The sequence below is a fragment of the Oculina patagonica genome, chromosome 8 (assembly GCF_052425735.1).
Source record: "Oculina patagonica isolate OP01 chromosome 8, crgOcupat, whole genome shotgun sequence".
Taxonomy (NCBI): domain Eukaryota; kingdom Metazoa; phylum Cnidaria; class Anthozoa; order Scleractinia; family Oculinidae; genus Oculina; species Oculina patagonica.
The window spans coordinates 12,658,199-12,686,048 of record NC_135765.1 but is presented as its reverse complement, the minus strand read 5'-3'; the positions used below and the strand labels follow the sequence as shown (position 1 = coordinate 12,686,048).

The following is a 27,850-nucleotide window of genomic DNA, read 5'->3' as shown; positions in this document are numbered from 1 at the left end:
GGGGCTGGGGGGGCTTAAGCCCCCCACTTTTTCCGAAAAATTAAAGACTTACTAAGAGAAGAGTCTTTTAAGCCCCCCCCCACTTCAAGTCACTAGTCAGCCCCCCCACCTGGAAAAATGCTCCGCCGTCCCTGAAGACAAATACAGAACCAGACAACAAATACAAAATTAATACAATAGCTTTAAAAGTGTAAAATAATACATGTGCAAAGCTCAAGGATTCACAGCAACACTATGTGCCACCTGCTCGAACATAAATGGCTCGCTACCCTACAACAGAACAAACAACAGCAACAACACCCCTAGCTCCCAAAAACAATAGCAACTGCTACACAAGAGGACCAATAAAATTACAAGCTTACGAGAGCTGCTATCCTACTGTTGGTGTGAAATTTGCAGCAATTTAAGGTGGCCCGCGGGTATTTATGAGGCTGACAGTTCCCTTTTTTAAGCGCGTTTTAAAAAGGGAAAACGTAAAGCGATTGCTTAGATGTTTGAGAATCTGAAAGAATAATGCTTATATTAAATAAAATCATAAATTTTATGGCGATCAAACGCGATTTGTTTAAGTTATGAGCGAATTTCAGAAGCCTTCTTTTTTAAATAAAATGCGATTATTTTGAAAATGCCCCGGTGAATTTTTCTGTAATTACCCTAAAACGCTGCCAAACAGTTGAAGTTTACTCACAACAACTTACAGGAAAATCCACTCCGTAGATTTCCTGAACGAGCGACATCTTTATTTTGCCTTTAAAAACTGTTGTGTTTTGCGTCTGACTTGACCGTCGCATATATGTGATACTAATACTAACCCAGTACCAGCCAGTTTTGAGTCTGATGTCACCTTAATCTTGTGTGTAAAAGTTAAAAAGATCGTGTATGTACGTCAAATGTTAGCATGCAGTCAATAAAGATGGATGGTTTTCAGTCGAATTTTTGAAACTATCAAACAAATGACGTTATTTCAAATTGCGAAAAATTTGTCGATTTGTTTTTCATTCTTTTTAAATCTGCAGCTAGAAGAGGATATTGCAAAGGTTTGTGCCGAGTTTTAGCGTATTTCGTTCATACGGTTTGAAGAATTTCGGTCGCAAAGTCGGGTACATTTGTTTTCCAAGTTCTAATCGCTTTGTCATCTCAACAGAACTGACAGACCTATCTGTAAAAACACACAATAGTACCTGTACTTTGGGATGGAATAACGGGACACCTTTTGGAGGAATCGCTACGTTTTCTCCTTAAGAGGGGCTCGACTTTCTGTGAGTTAAGGAGTATATAAAGTTGACTTTCAGACTAGACTTTCAAAACTAAACAGTTGCCAAACCAGGCCAAACAAACAAGAAACCAAACCTCAAAACACGTTTCTAGACAAGTTATACTAAAAGAAAACGTTTAGAGTGACCTTTTAAACAATTATTTGGGTCAGTCTGTAACATTCCAGGTATAGCATGCATACAACAGTGACCACTCGATGAAACCCAGTTGTCTTTGCTATGTTAACTTTGTCAAACTTGTATTGACCCGAACTATCCACCCTTCATGTTATCATCATGAGGCGTCCAGCTTTTCAAGCTAGCCCGGCGTCACGAGCCATGTTATAGAAGATTCCTTGTTGAGCCAGCAGTGCTTGCGGTGTGTCAAACTCCATCATAAAACCTCTGTCAAGTACTATAATCCTGAAAAGAAAAACGAATTTAAACATAATTCTTTCATTAGCTACAAATACAAACCAGATAGTGTCCCTTGTCTTGCAATATTTTGCACAGAAGAATTTTAAAATGGTCGAACGAAGCAACAACGTAGATTGAATTATTTTAATCCAAATAATCCTCCGCCCCGTCGCCCCATTTGCTTACTTGTCGATGCCCCACTCGCGTGCGCCTTCGGCGCGCGCGTGAGCTCCGCTACGGAGTTTTTACACGATAAATGGCGCAACAGTGACCCCGTAATGCTTGCTTGTCAGCCAGCTTTTTAGCCCTACCACTTTAAAATGGTCTCCGCGGTCCCTGCTTAGTATAATATTATTGCGTTTTCAGTCAATTTGATAGTTATTGCGTACATCGCAACACATGACTTAAAATCTCGTGATAGCTCCTTTAATTCAAAGCCAATGAAAAATGATTGATTCCGTCAATACAATAACTACTTCTCCTGTTTTTCCCCCCGCCATGTCATGAGTAAACAGTGAATTAGAAAAAGACAAAAGGTGATAAGCAACAGACCCCGGGGGGGCACTCAAAAAAGTTTTATACGGGGAGGCTCCGCCCCAAGCTCTTACCCCTTACCCTTTTATATACCATTTTCACAGAAATTGTACCCCTTTCGTATACCTTTTACTGAAAAAAGGTACCCCTTTCGTATACCTAAAAGACATGGCATAGACTTAGAACAGGACGTTTTGTTGTCATTTTCATGTTGCGCTTTATAAATTAAAAAAATTCACCATAAAGTGCGTCCGTTCGAAATATTTTAATTCAAGGCCCTTTTAAAACCTTAAATGACGGATTTACATACCCTTTCATATACCTAAACTTGTGAAATCCCTACCCTTTTATATACCTGAAGCCTGAAAAAGGTACCCCTTTCGGGCGGAGCCTCTCCGTATAGGCCATTATATGGAGTACCCCCCCCCCCCCCGGGGGCAACAGATTGAGAAGTTTTCTTCGTTAAGTTATAATCCTTTCATCCTTTGCAGTACAATGAACACAGAAACGCAGATTGTCCTTTCTTCTGTAAAAGTCATATAAAAAGAATTTGAATTAGCTATACCTGGTGTAGTCCATAATAGTATTGAGCCTGTGAGCGATGGTGAACACTGTGCGGTCAGCGAACTCACGCCGAATCGTTTGTTGAATGAGTTCATCAGTTTCCAGGTCCACCGCGGCCGTGGCTTCGTCCAGAACCAAGATCTTACTTTTTCGGAGCAGCGCACGCGCTAAACACACCAACTGTCGCTGACCAACACTGTAAAAAAAAATAATAATAATTTTATCGATGCTATGGAGTTGTAAGTTACTGAGTAACTTTGGAATCGGCAGTCGTTTCCTCCACTTCACCAAGGCTTATCAAGCATTTCGTAGTATACACCTAATTTACAAACGTCGTCATAGAAAAAAAAATCAAATATAAAAGGCAACTGAGAGTTAATTAGGTACTGTAAAGATATCTTCAAAATTCACCTGAAGAAACGGTTTTAAATACACGTTAATCAATTTATTTCAAGCGTATGACACGATTAATTTCTATACAGCTACGAAAGCGTGTGTTTCCTATAAATGCAGCAATCTATCATGATTAAGGTTATTAATTCCTACTTGTCTTTGTCATTGTTCATTTTAATATGACAACGTTATTGCAGTTTTAAAAGTGCGTTTAATTTTTTGAGAGGGGGCGGTGAGGAAGATTGGAAAAAAAAAAAACAGGATAAAAGACCCATCTTACATTTGAATCGCAAAAGTAAATACTCGGAATCTATTGTAGACTTTAATGTGTGGAAATCTCGACCGACAATAAAAATGGAAAGAAGATTTTTGTTTTTCCTTACTGGGGTTATTTTTTCTTGTTACCTTAAATTTTCTCCTCCTTCGCTCACTGGGTATAATAGGCCTTCTTCCAGCCCTGACACAAAGTTCTTTAAGTGACTCATTTCAAGAATCTTCCACAACTCCTCGTCTGTATGACTGTCAAACGGATCCAAATTGAGACGGAGGGTTCCAGAGAACAATACCGGATCCTACAGAGTAGAAACTTTGCTTATAAAAAAAGCACAGAAGGAACAGGGAGTTATGTTCCAACTTTGTGACAACAACATCGCTGGTGCATTTGTATAAAAAAAATAGCCTACACTTTTTTTTGAGTTCGCAATTCATAATTATTTTATCTCACTGACGACACTTCCAATTAATAAAACCACCCTCGTTCTTTTTCGGGCTTGCGAAATTCTTTTCAGAACTCTTTACACGATAACACGAGTGAACATTCCCATGTTTTTTTTTTTTTTACGTTTGATGTTAATCGTGACTTCTTATGACAGAAGCCAGGTTGGTTTGAACCAAAAACAGTCTGTGCACGCTATACTTGCTTGCGGTTATTTCATTGTGTTCCTTACCTGTGGAATGATAGTGAGCCGTGATCGCAGATCCTGGAGTCCAATCTTAGCGATATCAACACCATCAACGACAATCCGTCCGCCAGCTCTCTCAAGAATACGAAACAAAGCTAAGGTAAGCGTTGACTTGCCAGCTCCTGTGCGACCCACGATGCCAACCTGAAAACGTGGAATAGACATAAAGCAGTCAGCACAAAAAAAAAACATTGCATGCTGTAAAAGGGTACAAATGGCTGCGATAAACAGTAAGAATAAACCACAAAGTGATGAGTCTGTATACGTACATTGCATAACCGATAATATTTTACTCAAATCACCTTTTCTCCTGGTTTAATATCACAGTTGATCTGTTTCAGTACAAGAGGTAATCCTTCTCTGTATTTCAAGTCAAACTCTTCTATTACAATGTTCCCTGCATCAGGCCAGCCATCTGGGGGACGATTGTCTGGAATGATCCACTCAGCCTGGAAAAAGCGACGTCTTTTTTATTTGTGTAAAAAGGGCATTTTTACATCAATATACGTGGTTGCTTTGTACTTGATACTACCAACACTCAGTTGTCTAACAACTCTCTGTTTCTCGACCCAGACCCCACATAAAGCAAGCTGGTTCAATCTCCCAGTTACATATTACGAGTGGATATCAATGTGATGACGCCGTTAATGAAATCCAAACTGGCTGAAACGATATCACTTCACTGCGTCCTCTAAAGTAACGAAGACCACCGAAGGTCATCGACAGCATCGACTCGGCTTCCGAAGATTTTCGAAGATCACCAAAAGACTCTCATAGATAAAAAAAAACATCTAATGCGCTCCAAAAATTGAAGACAACTTACAAAGTTGCTGAGTCTCACTATGATTAACAAATATCATCCGAGGTCTTCCGAAGAATACCGACAATAACTCAAAGACATCGAAGATTTTCCTATGATATCGCAAAAACTTGCAAGGTGTAGTAAGTCACCATTATATGTGGCGCTTCAAATCAAGACAAGTAGCGTAAAATTAGAGTCTTGTGTAACATTTACTTGCTCGGTTTTCGCGTATATCGCTCTCTTTCTTAAAGAGCCGTCCTCGACAGAATATATTGTTAAACCCGATAATGTATAAAACTAATATCAAGGGTTCGAATTCTATGTATACCTCTGTAGGTGTTTCTGAATATTCCTTTACTCGCTCCACGGATACAATGTTCGTCTCAACCTCGCTAGTCATTCGTACCATCCAACTGAGTGTTGAGGTTACCTTGGTTACAAAACAAACAAACGAAGTAACAAAAAGTAACAACTATGTATAAAATTGTCAAAAATCTAGCCCCAAACTCGTTGGCACGAAACTTCACTTCAGTTAGAGAGACTCATCACTATGAAACTAGAGGCTGCCATATAAACCTATGTGTTCCAAAACCCAACACTGAGTTTCTTAAAAGGAGCCTCGCCTATAACGGAGTAGTAGCATGGAATGCACTTCCTGCGGAAGTCAAAGAATCGAAAGCCCTTAATAGTTTTAAAAGAATTGTTAAATATTATATATATATATCACATATTTAATCTCATTATTTATTTATTAATTCAATTTTTTTAATTATATTAGAGCACGGATCTCTGGAAGACCATCAATTGATGAATGTGATTACGTGGATAAATAAAGTTTTATTACTCTTACCCTTCTTATGTCTGACTGTACGAGTGGTTTCAACATAAAAAAAAAAGTTTACCCGATAACTTCCCTCGCAACATTAAACTGATGGCTGACAAACCTACCCGCAGAGCGTATGTGATGGATAAACCAACAAGACCACTTGCCAAAGAATCGCGGTTAACAACAGCAAACAAAGCAGCAAACAATATCATCAAGTTGCCAACAAACTCGAGATGTACAGCCAGCCACCTGTAAAAGGGACAAAGCGATCTGGTGAGATACCAAGGAACAACTAAAAAATGCAACTCTGCCTGTCCGCTGTTATACCTGACACCGCAGGTTAATCTGTCACGACAGTCGTTACTCTTTAGTCCGTTTCCCTTCTACTATTGGTTGAAGAGAAGTTGTGTGACTGAGAGAACAGCGTCTTGCCAAAAAACCTAACATTACGACTCGGCCAGCGCTCGAACACGGACCGTTCGGTTCAACACGCCAACTGTAAGGTCACAATACAATTTATTCTTACAAAAGATGCTTTACCTGTTAGCCATTACTGAAGGGTAGTAAGCTACTTGGTTTTCATCCACTAAGAAATAGTTTCCACGGATAAAGCGTTGCTGTTGTGCAAATGCCCGGATGGTGGTCGTGCCATTGATAGTCTCCAGGAAATTGTTGTATATTGGTGAGCGGCTGACTGATTCAATGCGCTTGAGCTGGCGCGAGCTTGCCACATAGATTCTCTGGAAAGTATCACAAAAAAGTTTAAACAAGCATAACGTTAAATGGCTAAGCAATAAGGCGCTTAAATAACTGCAGATTCCAAATCATGAAGCGTAGCATTACTACTGTCTGGATGGGATGGTGGGGTGGGTGGGGTGGTATGAGATGCGACGGGATGGGATGTTGCAGGACGGGACGCGATGGGACGGGACGGGATGAGATGGTATAGGATAGGTTGCATGGAAATGGATAGGATGGTAGCTATAGGGTGAAACAGTGCGGCAATGGGGTGGTAAGTGAGAATATCGTAGTAATTCTACAGTATAACAGATCGCAAGAATTCACTTATGATTTTGTGTGGATACAAGCATGACGAGCGACGTGCCTTGCCCAAGGACACAACATAGTTAGCTAGACCACTCGATCAGTAGTCCAGCATGGTAACGTTAAGGCCACCGAGTATCGCTACTATCCTAAAGGATAGTGCGCTGGACTCTGGACTCTTAGTCGACCCGTCCAGGTTCTACCCTTTGCTAAGGTCATTGTCTTGAGTTCTTTGGCAAGACGCTTTACTCTCACAGTGCCCCTTTCCACCCTGAAGTACAAATGGGTACGGGCGAATTTAATGCTGGGGAGTAACTCTGCAATTGGCTAGAATCCCATCCAGGGGGAAGAAATACTCCTAGTCCCTTCATGCTACTGAGCCCTGATAAGCTCCGGTCTGATGGGCCGTATCGCTACCCGTATCGCCACTACCATGGTCACGGTAGGACATTGCCATCATTGTGCACTTTTCAGGAATTTCAAACGAGCTCAAGCGAGAAAATGACTGAACTTGCGAATAAACGTTTGTATAGCTGAATCCAGGCTATTAAAGCCTTTTCATACCTGTACAACAAGATACAAGGCTCCCACAGGAATGATGACTGCCAGAAAGATGGGTGTGACAAAACATATCGCAAACATTATACCAATGACATTCAAAAAGGTTCTCAGGAATTGGTTGAGACACATCGGCACCATGCCATCAATGCCACTAATATCCTTGGAAAAGCGGTTCATGATCCTCCCTTGGGGGGTGGTCTCAAAGAATGACATGGGAGAGTGCATGATGTTGACAAGCAATCTGTGATGGAGGTGTCGCGATGCAGTTCGTGATCCCTCCGCCATAGACAAGTATGCCATAAGCACGAAGAGACCCTGCGACAAGCCCAGGCCGCCATAAACACCAAGAAACAGATCACGCTCTTTGTTTGAGGCCACGTCTGTGGAGCTCCACTTGGCGAGCCAAATTCCTGACGAGACAGAAGCGGCTTCGGAGAAGAGGAAGAAACAAATGATACAAACGGAGAACGGAACTGTGAGAGACTTGGCATATTCCCAAAACACGGAAAGTTTAACCTGCAATAACAAAAGAAATTCAAGGTAGAGAACATGCACAAAGTTCACACAGATTAGAATGCAACTGATACTCTATACAAAATTTGCTATTTGGTTAGGGCAGACCTTCAGTCTCACACAGTATTGTAGTCTCTTCTAAAATATTACGCCATATTTGGCTCGGGTAAATCCAGAAAGTGCATATTGCTTTACATAGTTGCAAAAGTATGTATAAGCGTATAAAGCTGTACAATTGCCAAATCCAAATGTGCGTCAACAATTTATCACGCAGTCGAACTTATTTTTGAGATAAACGGGAAAGGAACTCATTCAAAAACCACGGTCATCCAATTAAAACTTCCTTAAATGAGGCCACTGCATTGGCGCTTTTGGTTCAGAGTGGTCAGAATAGCAAAAGAAAAATTTTGTCTAACTATTTAACAACTGTTAGATATTTAAATAAGCATTTTTCATATGACGTAAAGTATATATATTTTTACCTTGGATTTATATTACTATTAGTGTAGCTTTTAGTTTTTAGCAACCAAAAGTGAATCCAAACCTAATTAGTATGGTTTTATTTTCCAGGCTATAAGGCTTTGACACTTAAATAATTAGTTTCTTATCTTATCTTATCTTATCTTATTTGGCTAGTTAAAACTTACGCTCAATTGAAAACTACTTCAATATTAAGTATATGATGCTACGTAGTTACATTTCCAGTTTGGGATTTCTCTTCTTCAATCATCTTGTCACCTTCCTGATCAGGTCTTGTAAACTGGCAATCAAGGTCTGCAGTATCACCTGTTACAACTGATATACTATCTTCTCGTTTGTTGTGTGGCATTTCAGTGCTTTGCCTTGCACTGGACCCTCCATCAACGTCATCAATGTCTTCCATAATTGCCTCTGGTACCGGATCCTCGGCTGTTTATGAAAATCAGTAAATGCAAACAGGTACTTAATGTCACACCAATTGCTTTTTAATTTTTTTTAACATTGAACATTTAAATTCCGCAACAAACATTTTGCTCTACATGCAAAGAACAATAGACTATAGCCAACCATATTCAAGCTTTGCTTGTTCCTCTGTCGCATACGTTTTCAGAAACTCTGCAAAAGCGCCCTTGTTCTTCACTAGTTCCTTATAAGTGCCAACCTGATGTAAATAAAATTGATAATTTTAGTTAAAGGCACGATCATAAGAATGACTTTGAAAAGCCAAAAGACAAAAAACAAACTTGCAAAACAGTAAAACCCAAAATAGTAAAATCAAAAACAGTCAAAATTACTCTACTAGTGCACTTCAGCTATAAAACCAGTTTTACAGTGAGTTGGTAAGGACGAGTTTTTGTTTTTTGTATCAAAAGAGTCTGGCAGGCTTAATCAAATTCTGCCCTTTTGGTTTTGAAAAATCGTCTGACTTCAGTCTGCTTATACCTTCATGTTGGTACGTATTCCGTGTATATATACACAAAGGCGCTAAGTCACAATTTTACCACCGGGTGGACCAAAATGCAACATATTTCCCTTTACGTGCAGTATAAGATAAATTTATTTTCCAAAACGTTGGATAATAAATTTAACAGTTTAAAGTTATTCATTTATCGAAGGGTTTTAAATAGCGTTTTTTCTACAACAGTGTAATTGTTTTGTGTAATTAGTTTGGTAATCGGACGTGTGTCTCCGCGGCGGGGCCTCTGGGGTGGTTTGCTCGCGCTCCGGCTGGTTGGCATCTTTTGCTCGTTCGCAGTGTGTCTGCGGCCCGCGTTCGGGCCGTCTGCGTGTCGCTTGGTGCGTCGGCGGTGGCGCTCTCCGCTCGTGCGATTTGTGGCGTCTGGTCGTTGACGGTCATCGTTCGCGGCTGCGGCTGGGCGGCAGGCTTCCGGACCCTCTTCCGCTCTCTCCGCATTTCCTGTTCGCGCCATGGAGTATTGTCACCTATGATATTAAACAAGTAAACCACACACTGTCAACTATAATGGCTGTTTAACCTTATCGAACTACAAATTAACAACCGAAAAAGCCCTTAAGGTACTTGCTGCTTGAAATAACCATTATAGATACAAATTTAGAGTAGTGAATCCATAAATTACGCAAATTTAATCAAAGCAAAAAACTATCTTGGTCACAATAATGCAACTTGCTAAATGTCTTCCATCGATTGGTGCACAGGACAGCCAATAAATATTGCATAAATCTCTAAAACAGACATAAATGTCTTTTACTGTGATATGGTGGTATGAGACGTGAAACTGTTATTAAGAACTTCAATATTATATCTACAGTAGAAGACGATAACAAACCTCTGATATTCTGCCATCTTGAAAAACAATAATCTGATCAACTTGCGGAAGAAAGGCAATACCGTGGGTCACAAGGACACGTGTCTAGTAACAAAAACGCCATCGAAATAATTGGTTAAAATATAAATTACCATAAACAGTATTCCTAAAAGCTGCAACATGTAAAGAAATGTTACCTTCAATATCTGAGTTCCAAAAGTGTACGTCGTGAAGTTAAACATTGTTAGCGTCTTCGTTCTATTACGTAACATTTTATCATGTAGCGATTCCAGAAAAAAAAAACTAAATGCGCTATTGTACAAACTTGCCTTCTTTCTAAGTTTTCCTCTTGGTCCTATGACTTTGTCAAATATGTGTTTTCCAACATGTGAGTCCACAGCACTGAGCGGATCATCCAACAAGTAGATGTCAGCATTAAAATACACAGAACGTGCCAAGCTCACTCGCTGTTTCTGTCCACCACTAAGGTTTATGCCCTGGAGAAAGCAAATAAGACATTTCAACTCCACCATCGCAGTAGACAAAACCATAAGGTTTATTTTGGCAGTTTCGGCCGAGCAACTGGACTATAACAATACGTTATACTAAAACTTCAAGAAAGCAATACGTAACATGATAAAGAGCTGAGCGACAGTTAACAGTTACTACTGTCAGACGGAGCTAGAAAAAAACCTGCCAGAGAAAACCCCAGTGGGGTTTTTTCTAGCCCATCCTACGAGGCTACACAATACCAAACGTGTATGACAATGAAGAACAACACATTTATTTAAAATTAAATGTCCAAAAATTAAACATAACATACATGTAAGCTTAAAACGAGGGGCCGGCTAGAATGATTTCCCGCGTGATAATCATATATAGCCCTTCCTCGTGCACATGCTCACTTCGACTGGGCTAGCCCCAGACCCCACTGCTCTAGTGCCGCAGAAATTTTTAATTTCCGGTTAATTGGAATTCACTCAAACGCCACAATTTCCATTTTTAGGACAAAAAGTAAGCATTTCTAACATGAGCAGCCCGTAAAAACATCTCATGTCAACTACCACCTTAAATGTCTAGCCCATAGGAGGTTGTGATGTCACTTAAGAACTCCTGAGCTGTGCCGTTATATACAACATTTTACTTTTTTTACCTTTTCACCAATTTCTGTTAGATCTCCTCCTGGTAAGATATCCAGATCCGGTTGGAGAGCACAAGTGTGAATCGCTTTAGCATAACGCTTGGAATCAAATGACCTTCCAAACAGAATGTTTTCCCTTAGAGTAGCGTTCTGAATCCAAGCTATTTGAGGTACATATGCTACAGAACCCTGAAAGAAAACAAAAAAAACAAGGTGATTTATGCTCCACAAAAACATACCAAGAAAAATTCGGAATAATGCTTATGAATAATAGTTATGTACATGGCTATGTTCAAGTCCACTTAATAAAGAGGTCCTCTGTCAAAGACAAAAGTGGGTCGGGTAGCAGGTCTTGCAAGGCCTCACATGAATGACTCGCTATCCATCGAAGGTACAATAGAAAAAACAGCAGGAACAATGCCCTTAGCCCTCAAAAGAATAGCAACTGCTGCACTATTATAATTTCTTCAATATAACTTACAATGGTAATTTACCTAAGCGCTAAAATTAAATAGGGACAACAGATCACTGCTAAGGGCCTTAAATCCAGCATAGCCACTCATTTGGAACGTCGGCTTACTTGCACAAATATAACTATTAGGAGTCTTTTCAACACTGGCAGCTGTTGAAACTATTCCTTCTCTTAGGAAGATCAAGATATTAAATAAGGACAACCGACACTACTAAGTAAACCAGCATAGCCACTCAAAACTGTGCGTAGGTTAATTACACAGTCCGAAAGGCATAGCGTAAACTATTAGGCCACTCTCCTTTTTAACCTCCTCTTACACTAACCCAAATATCTATGCATATTTTTGAAAAAAAAAAAAAAAATGTCATCATCATCTCAAACTGTTAATAACCCAGAGGTACTTAATTAGCCTGTCAAAGCAAACTTGGCAAATCCATGCTAAAAAAAACATTAACAATCCTAAATCTTTATCATCCACTATTGGTAAAGTAAAGATTTTCAATACTTTTTCGTGCACCTTAACATAGACCTTTCCATCAAGTTTTTCAGTTTCCCCAAGGAGAGCAGAAAGCAGTGTAGATTTTCCACATCCAACCTGACCAACAACTGCGACCAGTGAACCACTAGAAATATTTACATTGATACTGAAAGGTAAACGGTAAAAAAGAAAGCAAAAGAAATTCTGATAAAGCAACAGTTTACACAACAAGGTCGAAAAACATAAGGAGTTAAATCATTAAAGAACACTCACTCTGTCAGTGTAGGTTTGCCATTTGCGTCCCAGCTAAATGCTCCATTCTCAATATGAATTGCTTGTGTACTGACTACAAATTGTTTAGAAAAGAAAATCAATTTATTATAGGTCAAAGCCTGTTCCAGTAAAGGAGATTCGACGAGTCAGGTTACTAATCAGTGCCAGCTTTTCACGCTCGGTTACTTTAACATTAAGAAACCAAGAGTATTGCTGCTCTCCTGGATGGTGTAAGATTGCACCCAGCCATTTCTATTAGCCGTTCATATACTTTGAGGTTTGAGGTCTTGGAGAATATGGAAATCTTACAGTCTCCAACCCAGTCCACGCCAAGTATACCCAGCATTAATGCAGCCTTAGTAGAGATACATAACATTCGACAGAATTATGTATCCGTTAAGTTGAACTAACTGATGAAGACTTTGTAACGCCAACCAAAGCTGCCGTCCCTCTCCCTGTCACCCACATTGTCTTCAATCCTGGCCGTAACTGCTCCACATGATTTGAAATACAACATGTACTAATTGCCATGATGACATCATTAATTAATATTGGATTAATATTAATTAATATTGGATTATTCAAAATGACTGTTAGGTCCTTAAGTTGTCAAAACTCACTGTGGTCTGGAATAGACTTCTCTACATTATCTGGATCTAATTCTTGTAAGCTTAGAAAGTCTGTCAAACGCTTTAGCGAAACTTGGGCCTAAAAAGCAGAAAAGATAAAACCATTTTAATATGATGTCATGTTTTGAGCAAAAGCCGTAAAAAGTCTTTCCTTTATGAACTGGTGCATCTAAAAGTGGCCGTTAAGTCGCTTTTCACAGGTCCCCTCAGAACGTCAATTGTTAAAACGAAAATTGCAAACGCTGTATTAAACTGAGATTAACTTTTTTAGCTTAGTCACTCCACATGAAAGTTTCTGGGCCACTCGTGTAACCAATGGTATTGTGCAAATTTGTTTGCCTGGAATGTGCACGAAACACAAAATATTTAATAATTTTTCAATATTTATTACCTGAATCAGGCTTATAATCACGTTTGGAAGCGCGACAAGTGGAAAGCGTAGAATATTGAAGAGTGAAATCGCAACAAATGCTTTGGAGGCCGTTAGTTCATTACCAATGAGTACATAGATGGCGAAGGTAGCTAATGACACCTGTGACAGCAAATTATACAAACATCACCTTAGCATCCATCCCCTCAAGAAATGTAAATAGAAATATAGATTTTGAAAAATTAAGTACAGTAATAATTAATGTGTTTGTATTCTATTGTCGAAATTCGTCCATATGTAAAATTTTCAAGAAAAAACACGCCAACAGTTTCATATACACACAAGTATTTATATTTGGTATATACTAAAACAGTGGAAAGCGTTTTTGGCGTATGCTGATTGGCTACTCAAACTCCGAATATCCTTTGCTATTCACCTTCGAGCAACACGCGCGAGAAAATTGTAATCTTTACAAGAATAAACTAGTCAAAAACTATCCTTTCGGGTTATATTATCTCACTGTTTTAGTATATACTAAAACAACTATTCACCTCAGTGTCGGTGGCTAGTGGTGGACATTTACCTCGCCGCTTCATGGCTCGGTAAATATCCACCACTAGCCACCTCCACTTCGGTGAATAGTTGTTAAATAACACATCAAAAAAGGTGAAGTGAGTTTTTCTTAAAACCAATATCGAATGAAACATGAAGCACATATTTTCCAATTACCGCTTTTTATATTACTCTGTCCTTCTTATGAGCACCACATATTCACAAAAATATTTGGTCCAAGCAGTGTTAATCAAATTTACTAAGCACCACTTGTTCTGCTGTGTAGTTGAAGTAGCATTCCTGCTACTTTTCACCACGTTTTACCAGCGTACATTTTGTAAAGCACGTTTCTCTTGAGTGTCTGGTTGAGCGGCAGTTAGGCGTTTAATGACTTTTTGTCTTCTCAATTCAAACGGAATAAAATTGTACGAATTAAGTACGTTAATATAATTAAAACGAGATATTTAAGCTTCTGTCACCATCACGATTTTCTTAGTTTAAATTTAACAATTATTCCATGAGCGTGCGTTGGATATGCGATGATATAACTATCACATATCCAACAACTGCGAGTGGAATAATTGTTTTATAAAAAAAAAAAAATACCCAAAAAATTGCATTATTTAAGGCTCCCCAGCTCTCCTTGCGGACGCGTTTACCAACTATATTTGCCGTCCATGGTATATAGCTCATATACCATGGCCTGTAAAGCAATCAAAACTCAGGAATTCAATATACCATAGCTAGTTTTCAAAAACAAAAAATACATTTTTTCTACTTACCATAAAAGGTGCACAAATATACGTAAAGTTAAATATTGAATCGAGGTAAGAAGCATTTTTAATGTGTCGCAACTCCTTTTTACGATGTTTGGAGACCATTTTCATAAACGACGTTTCCCATGCATAAAGTTTGAGGACCTGCGGAGAGATTTAACATGTACAGAACTTTTGGTGAACGCACTGTCTGTCAAGTAAAATTTATAACGCAGGAATCAACTGTATCAACTATCTTCACTGGTATCTAAAGAAACCATCATCTGATTACTGTAATCTACCATCTTTACTGCAAAATTATCTACCAAAATCATCTTTACTACGTGGAACATTATTAAGCAGCTTCAGTTTAAAAGATCCGCCAGAGGGAGATGGTGGTCACTTCCTACATAAGCCCCCCAATCCTACATTCTAAAGCCCCCCCCCCCCCCCATCATAGCAAACTAGCCACAGGTAAGTAAAAATTTTAAAATTTTCTCTCGCGGGGTAATTTTGTTTTGTTATTTCAAAAACACAAATTTTTGTGATTTATTTTTCCTGTATTCTCGAAAATTTGAAACAATCTAATTTTTGCCAAGAAGGTTTAAAGGAGCTATGTCACGGAGAATTTGCCGATTTTTGGTCTAAATTAGTGGTAAGCAACTTAACTCATAGAAAACATTACCTTTGAACATCTAAAGGAAGATATAACCTTAGTTAGTGGATAGAAATCAAGCAAGGGCTATAAATATCGATTTTTTGAAGACGCACGGAATCAACTTAAAAAAGTAAGCCTTACTTTTCAAGTTACAATTCGTTTCCATCAAAGCAATCCGCAGCCAAATATGCACGTTAACAGTTTCAGTGCTGTAATAAAGCAATTTTTAATAAAAATGGACTATTATTTTTAGGTTTCCTGCGACACAAATATAAATTTTGGCTGTTCGAAAATATGGTAAAACCCGTGACATAGTCCCTTTAATTGTAAAGTAGGATAAAGCTGGAAAGACTTACAGCAGGCAAAATTGATGTGCGAGGTAGTGAAAACTAAGACAAAACAAAGTTGACCCTTTTAATCGTTTCTAATTTTTGTAAATACTGGTCCACTGAGAATAAAAAAAAAAGAAAATTAGGAGTATTCTAGTTCGCTGTCCGGTCCTTTTGGTATCAAATTTTGCATGAGTCGTATTACAGAATTTTATCCAAAGATAAAGCCTGAGTTGAAGAAGTTTTGTTGTCGGACCATGGGAATTGACAGGTCTGTCAAGTGTTAGTTTCACTGAAGTAGTGCATAACGTTATTCAAACCTCTCCCTGCGTCTAAATCACTAAGAGTTTCTTTTTAATATTAGGCCTCGTGAATGTCCTAAAATAGCGTACCTTGATTCCATTTAGAATCTCATTGATCATCTTGATACGCAAGTCTTTAGCACCCATTTGTTTAACCTAGAAAGAGTATTTAAATGAATTGCACACTGAATGAACTCGTTTTCATCATATATCGTATAAGCCAAAGCCTTCAGCACAGTATGAAATATAATTTTCACGGTACAAAAATATATGTTAATTAGTAATAGTAATTGGACTGAGTGGAGTACAATTCAGGGAGTAATCGGGCGAGTAATTTCAAAATCGGCCGAGCGCGCAGCGCGAGGCCGATTTAAAATTACGAGCACGATTACTCTCTGAATTGTACGACACGAGGTCCAATTACTAATTAATCGTATCAATAACAAAATTCGAGGTTAGGAAGTCTTTGAGAATCTATTTTAGTTTGAAAAAGTCAATGGTAAATTCAACTGGTTGTACAAACAGTGGGAAAACAGCAAGAAAGAACCCATTTATATGCGCGTGATTGACGCGCGAATGGCGTAGATTGGACGCCCACGTGATCTCGCGCGAATTACGCGACAAATAGGCGCGCGCAGAACCAATCAAAATCGAGAATATTGTTATAGATACGATTAACCTTGAAAATGTTTGGTTTAAAACTTCACTGCTGTACATCTTTACCACGTATATGTACATTATGTTAATATCTTGATAATGATTGACTGATAGATTGATCAGTCGATCGATCGATCGATGCAAAGTTACACGAATGAATACCTTCACAATCACTGAATTTTATTATAAAGATTAAACGCTTGTATCCGACAATGTTTCATGACATATCTATCTGGCTGGCCAAAACACAGCTAGTAAACATACTTCGAACCACCGTGCACTGCATTTGAGTTCCTCACCAGATAGGCACTGTAAACTCACTGTCTGCTTAATTAACAAATGTATATACTTCACTATTTTACTCATGCATGCAGGAAACGTCCTTGCCTGAAGTTTTCTTAAAAATTGGCTGATTTAATAACATAATTTTGAAGGAATGATAATTTCGAACCAGTATGCACAACAGTTACATGTAATGTACCTTCGCCAGATATGCGCTGTCTGCTTAATTAACATTATTTTACTCATGTATGCCAAAAATCGTCCTTGCCTGAAGTTTTCTTAAAAATCGGCTGATTAACAGATTTGACGGAATGAAGAGCACCATGACTCCAACACCAGCCAAAATGGACACCCCCATTGTATTGTACAAGAAATACAACGCGATAACGATTTGGAGCGGACCTGACCACAAGACATTCACATAGGTAAGAAGGTCCATGAGTCGCTGTGCATCCACTGACATCAAGTTCACCATTTCTCCAGCTGTAGATTCTTTTCGTGAGTTGTTATTCAGGAGAAGAGCCTGATAAAAATAATAGTTCAAGACAAGAAGTTATGACTGACAGCCTGTTTCAAGTGTTGCAATCAGTAAAGCCCGATAGTTCTTCAGTGCTTTCATTACTGCTATTGACCTACCTTGATGAATTAAGTATGAAAAAAATAGGTGTAGTTTAAATTTGTTTTTGCTTTAGTTTTGCCAAATAGATTATTATTTTCGTCAAAATCTTGCCCAACGGAATAACTTGAGAAACAAAGGAAACTCTTCAAAACGAATCATGAAGCAGTACATAAAGCTGCTGATTGAGGTTCATTTTTTTAATTAAAATTAAAAAACGCCTTTGGAAGTCCACACAGGTAGATTAAGTGTTGGAATTTGTAAATTTGAGTAAGTTTAAACAAAAAACATTATTTGAAGTTTTTTTTTCACAGAGGCTTTGTAGAATGTTTTTAAAAATCAGGAAAAATCGTACATACAATAAAATAAGCCGATTGTTCAAAAGCTTATGGAATTGGTTAATAACAAATTAAACATCACTATTTTTATATAGCTCGATAAACACGCTGCTTTGCAAAAATAAATATGTATATACGATTCCATACCTTTGAATACACCATTCCTATAACAGCTGCTCTCACTTTCATTCCAAGACTGAAAATCACGCGAAAATACTGCTGAAGGGCAACAGACTGAACTAAAGCCACCACAAACATGCTGATGCCGTAAACATACCCTCGCCATACGTCAAGATCGTCTTTATCTTCTACGTGTTCAATCAACAATCTACAAAATAATAATAAACAAATTAAGAGGAGGCTCTTCTTGCCATAAATACACCTTCTGTATTAACTCACTCTATTAGTGATAGCTGGTGCACTATCTTGGCAGTACATGTAGTTGTGGCAGCATGCATGTAACTCGTACCTGTCGACTTAGAGCACCCAGTCATTTCATTTCCCATTCTGTATTTGACAAAACGATAACATTTAAACTACTTAACTTAATCCTCTTCGTACCTGTCCGCGCAAAAAGCGTACGGCAATATCTTCACAAACACTATGGGTTTAGTTTTCTGGAACTAACTTCCTTGACCTGGCTTACAACAATCAACACGCCAAAGTGAGACCTGAAGAGTTGATCCAGTGCATGACGTCTAGTGTATGATGTCCCAAAACTGTCACCTTGCACACCGCCTTGGGCCATACAAGGTCCAACAAATGGGCGCATCGAATTTAATCGCGCCAAAACGTCCAGAATGGCGTTTTGTCGACTTTCCCCCAATAGGAAAACCGATTGCACGCGTTTCCAACGCGTTTGTGCAACAAAAGTGTCACCTTGCACTCTGCCTTGGGCCATACAAGCCGCACCAAACAGGCGCATCGAACCCATTGGAACTATCGGTTCGTCGTGGTCTGTGACCCACAATGGAAAGCGCATCACAGTTGATAAAGGCCTTACCCATGATTTTTAAAGCTCCTGGTTTCCGTCTTGATGAAATACATTAAATAAAAGATGAAACTAACACCGTGTACATTGGAAGCGCTTGCAACCAAACTCAAAGGCAATGGCAGTGGTCAAAGCTAATTGCACTGTTGTTCATTTTTGTCTTGCATCTCCGCAAAGCCTCTGGATGCCCACATATCAAAGAAAACAATGGGCTGCCGCTATCTGCCTGACCATGGGCACCCTTGCAGTCTAGATTCGCACATTAGACCCAACTCAAAGCTCTGAGCACGGACTTTGATAGCGTCTTCAATTCCGCCATTCCACCACAACATACAATGGTGCTACTGACAGCTTTAAAGCCTTAGCTTGCCATTGAAAGGGCCCCACATACCCTCGTTAGCACAAAGGCAGGCATTTTCAGTAGGCGAAGTCGTGCAGTACAGCAAGCTCCAGTCCCCTTCACAAGAAATGTTCACTGTGTCCTGAGCAACACAGGGAAGTGGTACCACATGGTAATGACTGACTTGCTTTTTCAAAGTTCTTTCACCTGAAACCCCCAGTCACCTTTTCTGCACAGTATTGTGTTGCCACACCCTTGAAAGTCATTTGTGTTAACGCTTTTTCTGCCATGGGGATGCTGACTTCTAAAACAATGTCTCGAGTCCTTGGGTGGTTAAAATTGTCATTGACGTTTAACCACAACAACAGTTTATTACGTAGGAGGCAGCTACAGTGAGGTGGGCTTTTACAACTGGAGCCCTTGTCTTAGCATTCTTCAGAAGAAGAACCTTTGAATTATAACGCGTAGAAGGTGCATTCCCGGGGGGGGGACTCGCATATGAAAGTGACGGGGATGCTCGTCGTCTCGCTTAGGGGTGTAAATTTCGGACTTTTGGTCTCGCTTAGGGTGTTCCGGGAAAAAACGCCCAAAACGCCAATATTTTTAGCCAAAATGGTCTCGTTTAGGGTTACACACGAAGAAATATACAAATATAAACTCCATTCTTAGTTTTTTGGTATCTTTTAGGGGTCAAGAAAGGCTTGAGCCACACCCAGATTGGTCTCTTTTAGGGGTTCTTTTCAAAATTTCCGACGAGCATCCCCGTCCGTTTCATATGGGAGTCCCCCCCCCGGGGGGTGCATTACCAAACTACAGTTTGAGAGAACCGTCGTAGATCACAATTTTCCAGGCTTGCTTGCTTTGTGCATAATGACAGATTCCTTATTTACAAAAGCATAGCAACCACTCTTCAAGTACACTGGAAAGCTAACCTGCTCTTGGTCGGATTTTCAGTGCAAAGTTTCATAAAAATCAAATGCCTTGACTGCCATACGAGACCGAGGCTTTAGGTTTGGTTTTTCCTTTTTTTCCATTTTTTTTGGCGACGCCCTTTTTTTTACAGTTGCAAATGGAGGAGGAGGATGGATAATCTTTATTTAAAAAAAAAAATTAAACTAAAAAAAAAAAAAAAAAATAAAAAAAAAAAAAAAAAAAAAAAAGGGAAATATAAAAATATATGTACAAATATAAAAAGCTGCTTTCCACGAATGCCGTGCCCTAGAGTACTCGTTCAATTAGTTTTTTAAATTGCCCAAGGGACTCTGCTTGTCTTACGTTATTGGGAAGACTGTTCCACAAGATGGCGCCACTGTACGTAAAGCTGTTTTTGTAATAGTTAGTGCGAGGTAATGGAACATTGAGTTTGTTTTCAGAGTCCCTTAGGTTGTACGCGGTTTCTCGTTTTTCAAATTTAGATGATAGGTAGTCTGGATCCAACCCGTGCAGAGACCTGTAAACCATCGTGGCTCTTTGAATTTGCTGCTGGCGAGCTAGATTTTTCCATCCTAGAATTTCAAATAAATCACCAGCGTAGGCGTCATAGTTAGAGAAGGTCAAAACACGGACTGCTCTATTCTGTAGCTTTTGTAGCTTGTTTTGCAAAGTACAGTACTGCAGTAGTCGAAATGCGGCTGTATTAAAGCTCTGTATATTAGGTGTAAGGTTGCTTGAGGAACCAGGTGCCTTACTCGTTTTAAGGCCTCAATCCCAGAAGCAATTTTCTTTGTTAGTTTCTCGATATGACTACTCCAATCAAGTCTGTCGTCGATCCATCACTCCAAGTGATTTTGCAGACTTGACCTGGCTAACTTGAAAATCATTTATTGCAACTTTCGGGGAACCTGTAAGATTACTTAGCCTCTGCCTAGATCCAATAAGTATAAACTCGGTTTTAGTCATATTTAGAGTAAGTTTGTTTGCTCTCAGCCAGTTGTGAACGTTTTCTAGATCTTGGTTTAGGCGTAACTGAATATTGTCTGTGTTGTCACTCGCGTATGTAAGGTGGGTGTCATCTGCGTACATCCTTGGCACACAATTTTAGAGACAATTCGGAAGATCGTTTATATATAATAGAAATAGGCCCTAAAATCGTTCCCTGGGGGACACCACAACATAATGAACAACTGCTGGAGAGCGAACCATTGATAGAGCACATTTGTGTGCGGTTTCTTCGCAGTTGGTACACTCTTGAAAAAACAGCATTTATTTGTTATTGATCCTTGATTTTTGTGACCTGCAAGTAATTACATTGAGCGCCAAAAGTGGTGAGACGCTGGGCACTTTTTGAGTACCTTAGACAAATTTTACCGATCACTTCTTCAATATTACCCCCTACCCCCGAAACAATGTTGGTTGTGCTATCTGCAAGACTTGCCTTGTTTGTGTGCAACATTGAAAAGGGGGAGTGGTTTAAAAGCTGCACCAGATTTTAAGTGGAGAAATGGAAATGTTAAAATAAGTCTGCCTCGTCCCCAGTCGCTCGCGATCGTTGGGAGAAATGTTAGTTAATCATTGAGGAAAGCGAGGGCGAAGGGATACACAGGAAGTGTATTTTTCCCCCTTCCCATCACCCACCGCTCGCGCTTCGCGCTCGCTCCCAATCTCCCTACTCGCGCTTCGCGCTCGCTCAAAACCCCTGCCTCTCTCCAAGGCCAAAACCCGCACGGCCTTGGAAAAGCCTGTGGAGGAGGCAGAAAATAAGTATTCATTTCAACCAACTGTTAACTTTTGGCGCTCATCGTAGATTAACAGGGTTCCACTGTATGGCACCTTAAAGAATTTAACTGCTGTTAACTGAGAATTTCCTTAACTTGATAAAAACCGATGCAAATTAATTAATACCATTACCTTAACAGCTCCGGTTGTACAAACTGGATGCAATCATTGATCAGTTTAAAGAAAACCGCCAACAGAAATTTATCCCAGAAGAGTGTAAACATGATTCTTGATAGGGAAGGTTTCTTCTTTTTCTGATTCTCTGAAGAAAACTTGACCTCCTCGTCACCATTATCATCTGCCTTTAGTTCAGCTTTCTCGTTGTCAATAGGTTCTACAGTTGGAGATCTTGCTGTGTCTCTACATCAAACAAAAGGAACAATAGTTTGTCAATTTAGCAGTGCTCTTTCTTGTAATCAACAGAAGGAGATCGACAAGCAATCTTGACTTGTCATATTAAATAGAGACATCATATATAGAGCCCCTAAAAACTACACTGTGAATGGGTTCCCAGGTCTCACAATAATCGGTATTGCGAAGATTTATGTTTACAAACGTTATGTTTGTTATTTAAATGTCTAACAAGTTAAACAAAAGAACCCTTTGTTTCACCAGCCAATAATTCTCTGGTTGGCACATTAATTGAAATAGGTGATGACACTAATATATCTTCGCTGTAACTGAGACCCACTAATGATAATAGAGAGTTCCTCCAAGAAGAAATTTTTTATATAATTTTATATAATTACCTAATTTAATAAGATCCTAGTAATTTTACTACAAAAAATCTTATCACCTTATAGAATTTTCAACCTCCTTCCACTTTTTAATAAATGGTGGAACAATCGTCGATGACCTGTTACTTTTATTAAGAGCCCACAAATCTGCATCCAATAATGGCCTCTTGAAACCAGTAAAAATCAGCCTACAAAGAGAAGATCATTATTGAAAAATAGCTAACAACTTCTTTTAATAAAAGTTCATTTCATTTTATTAACTTCTAAACCATCAATAACAGGCACATTTCTACAGCAACTCATCTCAGTGTAAAGACAGGAACCTGCAGGTAATTAAGGAAGTTAAAGTCTGTGTCTAAACCAAGTGGCCCATACAGGCAGAGCCTATCCTGTTTTCTGTAGCATTAAGCAACTTAGGATTTTTCTACTCCCCCCTGGATGGGATGATAGTCCATCACAGGGTTACCCCCCAGTAGCACAATTCGCAGGTACCCATTTATACACCTGGGTGGAGAGAGGCACTGTGAGAGTACAGTGTCTTGCCCAAGAACACAACGGAGCAGTACACCGGCCAGGCCTCGAATCTGGGCCATTCAACCCGGAGTTGAGCAAGCTTGCCATTAGGCCACCCCGCCTTAAAGCTTGCAGACAAGAACCAGGGAGAATTGAAAAGATTACAATTTTAGATGGGTAAAGAGAATGCTTATGACCTAGTGAGAATAAAAAAAGGGAGTCATAAGCAAAGTCATAAGCTCAACAGAATACCCGATTCCCTCTATAGCGCGCACCTGCAGGGAATCACGGTAGTTGTATTCATCAAACCATACGCGAGACTCAGCAACGATGCACGTTGCTGAGTCGGGCGCGCGCTATAGAGGGAATCGGGTATTGGAGTTGTTTCCATTTTCTTCTGATTCTGCTTATGACTATGTCACTTATAATCCAGTGAAAACTGGATTGTTGGGGTCGCAAGCAGATGCGGAAAAACAAACCAATCACAATGCTAGTTCTCAGGCCTTTCAGTGTACTTCCTTTCTGCTTGTGACTCCAACAAGCTAGTTTTCACTATAGATCATAAGCGACAGAGCCATAAGTGGAATCAGAAACTCCTTACTACTCAGTTGGTTTGATTGCCACTAGATCTTAAAGGGACCGTGTCACGGATTTTAGCCAAACTTAGGCATTAAGGAAATGACCATCAAATTTGTTTAAATGTATAAAATAACCTCTTAAAACAGTGAAGAAATATTTAAATAACACACCAAATGCAAAAGAAGGTACGGATTTGCCAAAAGTGTCGAAGATTGAAACGGATTGCGATGTGGGCTTTTGAAATATGGTCCGGCGGAACAGTTTTCAAAGTTAATCTTGTCTGCTTGTAACTTTAATTTATGACGCCCGGGAGACACATTTAGCTGCAAGGAAGCTATGGTTTTGTCATTTAGTATCAAAGAATTAATTTCTTTGCAAACATTTAGTTTCATAGCGAATATTTGGCAAAATTTAATAACATAAGATAACTTAGCCGTGACATAGTCCCTTTAACCCTCTGTGCTTCTGATTAAAACTATGACTCTGACTCCATCACTAGTGAAAACCAACATTAATTATTTTAGAAAATCATAAGGGATGGAAAATCCAAATACCTGCTGAGCCAGAAAAATGACAACCGGGAGAGAATATTTGCAGAATCTTCAGGACAGGGTTTCTATTAAAGAGAACAGACATACATATAAATATTATTTTTAACAACAATTACAATGTTCACCTATAGTTGTAGGTGACTTTATAGTCGAAAATCATTTCATTCATTCATTCATTCATTTTTTTATCATTCGTTCATTCATTCATTCATTCATTATTTAAAGGCAAACATGAAAACTCACTCTGGTTTCTGCTTCCACTGGTGCATCAGGAAAGAACTTTAAATCAACTGATGTATTCACCAGGGCTGCTGTCAAATCTGATCCCTTATCTATTTCATTTTCCCTTCAAATAGACAGTCACGAGATTAGTGCAACTGTGTTTAGCTACTTGTTCAGATCAAAATAACTGGCACCTTAAGCAACAGAGCAACAGATGTTTCCAGGAAATCCCCACCCCGGGGGGGGGGGGGGGGGGGGGGGGGGGCACTCAGGATTCCAAGTGAGGGGGGTGAACAAAAAAAAAAATGATGAATTTTTTTATTCCAGGATTTTTTTGGGACTGATAATTTGGCAAGTATATTTTGGGTGGCTTGTTTTACTGTAAGTACAGAAGAACCCCTATTAAGCGGCAACCTTCAGGGAAATGGCAACTGGCCGCTTAATAGAGGTTGGCCGCTTAATAGGGGTTTGTCAGAAATTAGCATAAGGTCTTTTTAAAAGGTTACCTTATTTCAATACAAAATGAGGTGAAAAGGAATAACGGAATCACAGGAAGACGACAATAAACCTGTGTTTGAATGATTTTATCGGCCGTCACCGTCTGAGCTTGTTGAAAATTAATTTAAATATTGTATATTACATTTCTCATTGGCCGCTAAATAGAGGTAAAAACAATAGAAGAAAGCTTGTCGGGACGGCAGAAAGGTGGTGGCGGCTGCTTAATAGGGGTGGCCGCTTAAAAGGGGTTATATTTACAGTATTATACTGACAATGTTTTCGGGACTTTAGTATCTGGCCGCTTAATAGGGGGTGGCCGCTTAATGGGTGGCCGCTTAATAGGGGTTTGACTGTATTTTTTTTGGTATTAAAACAATCTTAGGATTTCGTAGTTACAAGTCCCTTGGCTCTGTAGTTCTGTAAATAAAGTAGGTACCATCGAACATACTCTAATGTTTTTCGTTGTGTTAAACCCTCCTTTTATACCCCCCTCATTCCCCTTTTTCTGAAAATTCAAGGGTCAGAAATTCAGCATGGGATTTTTTTAGGAGTTAATTTTAGGTCTAGGGACTTTTTGGGGGTTTTGTTGGAAGCCCTAGGGATTTTTTGGGTCTTGATTTTTGCCCCCATTTGATCATCCCCATCACTTAAAATCCTGAGGACCCCCCCCCCCCCTTGGGATCAGCAAATACCATTCTAAACTTACTCTTCATTGGTTAAATCATCTTTCAGTGGCACCACACATGTGCTAGGGATGTAACCTTTCTCTCCACTGTTGATATGTTTCACATAAAGCCACCAGTCCACATCCCTCCCAAGCACCTCAAACTTCTCTCCGTGTGTTACAGACAGCTGAGCTGAGAGATCTGGAGCAGTGTCAACAGCCTGCTGCGACTCAAGATCATCTTCCTCATTTGGTTTATGATCACTAACTGCTATTACCACCAACTTTCTCTTCTCTTCAGCCATTACTGCATGGATTACAGCTACAGCGTAGGGTTATCCTGGTCCTCTGAAAGTCACGAAAGAAAATTATAATAAATAAAGCACTCAATAATTATCGTTACTACAGCATCAAAATCATAATACTCCACACATTCCTCACCATCCTCTACATGTAACTATAACTACAATTTTTACCCTTTAAATGTACTTGTTTTACTAGTATTTTGTATTATAAAAGTCAATTGTAATTTTAGATCATGTTATTCAAATTGTTTCTGTTTTGTCACTGCATGACTTTTACTTACATTTTTGTGTAGGCGATAGGTTATGTTCTGAACTTTGAGGCTCATTAAGAACAACGATGAGCTTGATTTAAGGCTTATCTATTTTTTTACAACTATTCACTGACGTGGATGTGGCTAGTGGTGGATATACCTCACCACTTTGTGGCTCAGAAAATACTGAGGTGAAAAGTTGTTTTAGTATATACATGTACTGAAACAGTGAAATAATATGACCCAACAATGAGTACTTTTTAACTCATTTGCTTCTGTCAACGATTACAGTTTTTACTAAGGAGTTTAATATTTGCAAGGGGGTGAATAGCAAAGGATATCCCATGTTTGAATATCCAATCAGTGCGAGCCAACAACGCTGTCCACTGTTTTAGTATACACTAAAATAGGAAATAGTGAGCCAAGATTTAGCCAGTAACTGCAGTATGATTGTATTTCATTTCTCGAGTTGATGTAAAGCTCTATTCAGAACGGAATAGCAATTGAGAGCTAAATGAAGCGTTCAGGTATTTCGCAATTGCGTTGCAGGTTGTAAGGCATCATCAATTTACAAACATTACAACCTGCAACACAATTGCGAAATACCTGAACGCTTCATCGAACAATTTCGCGTCATCACAAAATGTAGCGGCAAATTTGATTGCCTCGTGAAAGAAATGTTGTACATTCGCATGCGTAAGCTAACACTTAACGTGCAAACGGATTCCATCCGCGCTAAGGTGTTCGTTTAGGTTGTTCATGCTTTTTTGTAGCGTTCCTTATTTGCATACTGTACAAGTCTCTTGATAATGTAGTCAAGATGACTCCGAAACGTCGAGCAGTATTAAATCTTTCTTGGTTTCATCCATTGACAAAAGATCCAAAAATAAAAAAAAATAAACACGCGATCGTGGCAAACAATGTCTGTAAAAAGTCACGCCATTATTGCTTGCTCAGTTGCTGGTCACACATCTCGTTACGCGGTTCGTCTCCTCAACACAATTGCCAAGTGAACCAATGAAATCGACCTGAATACGAACAACTCCCGGTAACATTTATTCGATGATTAAAAATTAAGCGTGTGCGTAAAAACGCGACTGGAAAACCTGAAGACAGCACACTGAGCTGTCAGCTCGGCTAAACGACCTATATGCGTCTGGTACAGAGCATAGATTTGGACTGTTTCTGGTCAGAAATGCTGTATGCTTAATGTACTTTGCACCGAAACTGTGCAAAGGACGAGGCTCGCATCTAATTCGAGATCAGAAATAATCTCACCTGCTTTCTTTATTATTCTCTCTTTGTTTGTCCGGCGGCCATTTTCACACCTCTGATCTTCAAACGCGATCGCCAACCTCGTGTCCCTCGTGTCTAGACAGAATATTGAGGGAAACTGGGTCGGCGAGGAAAATCTTGACATTTTCGCTACCGGACTCGAGGGAAGAAGGAGCGACGGAATTTAGGCTAGCAGTTCAATGAAAAGTTAGGAATTTCTA

At 39.3% G+C, this 27,850-nt stretch overlaps 1 protein-coding gene across 2 annotated transcripts; it reads right to left on the bottom strand.

Moving 5' to 3' along the window:
• Nucleotides 1-160: 160 nt before the first annotated feature.
• LOC144664338 (multidrug resistance-associated protein 1-like) lies at nt 161-27,713 on the bottom strand. Of its 2 annotated transcripts, XM_078525434.1 has the most exons (28): nt 27,633-27,713; nt 25,841-26,146; nt 24,658-24,760; nt 24,418-24,479; nt 22,831-22,959; nt 22,167-22,394; nt 18,136-18,316; nt 17,303-17,557; nt 16,186-16,251; nt 14,834-14,971; nt 13,521-13,661; nt 13,121-13,208; nt 12,501-12,573; nt 12,267-12,393; nt 11,290-11,466; nt 10,466-10,633; nt 10,158-10,241; nt 8,917-9,010; nt 8,567-8,778; nt 7,360-7,872; nt 6,292-6,491; nt 5,874-6,000; nt 5,254-5,355; nt 4,426-4,572; nt 4,109-4,267; nt 3,567-3,733; nt 2,770-2,964; nt 161-1,676 (listed from the first exon to the last, which is right to left on the bottom strand). In XM_078525434.1, exons 2-28 carry the CDS (start codon nt 26,101-26,103, stop codon nt 1,568-1,570), a joined length of 4,308 nt encoding a protein of 1,435 aa, XP_078381560.1. In that variant the 5' UTR covers nt 26,104-26,146; nt 27,633-27,713; the 3' UTR covers nt 161-1,567. The 2 variants fall into 2 exon arrangements, with proteins under 2 accessions (XP_078381560.1, XP_078381561.1); XM_078525435.1 differs by lacking the exon at nt 16,186-16,251.
• Nucleotides 27,714-27,850: the final 137 nt, after the last annotated feature.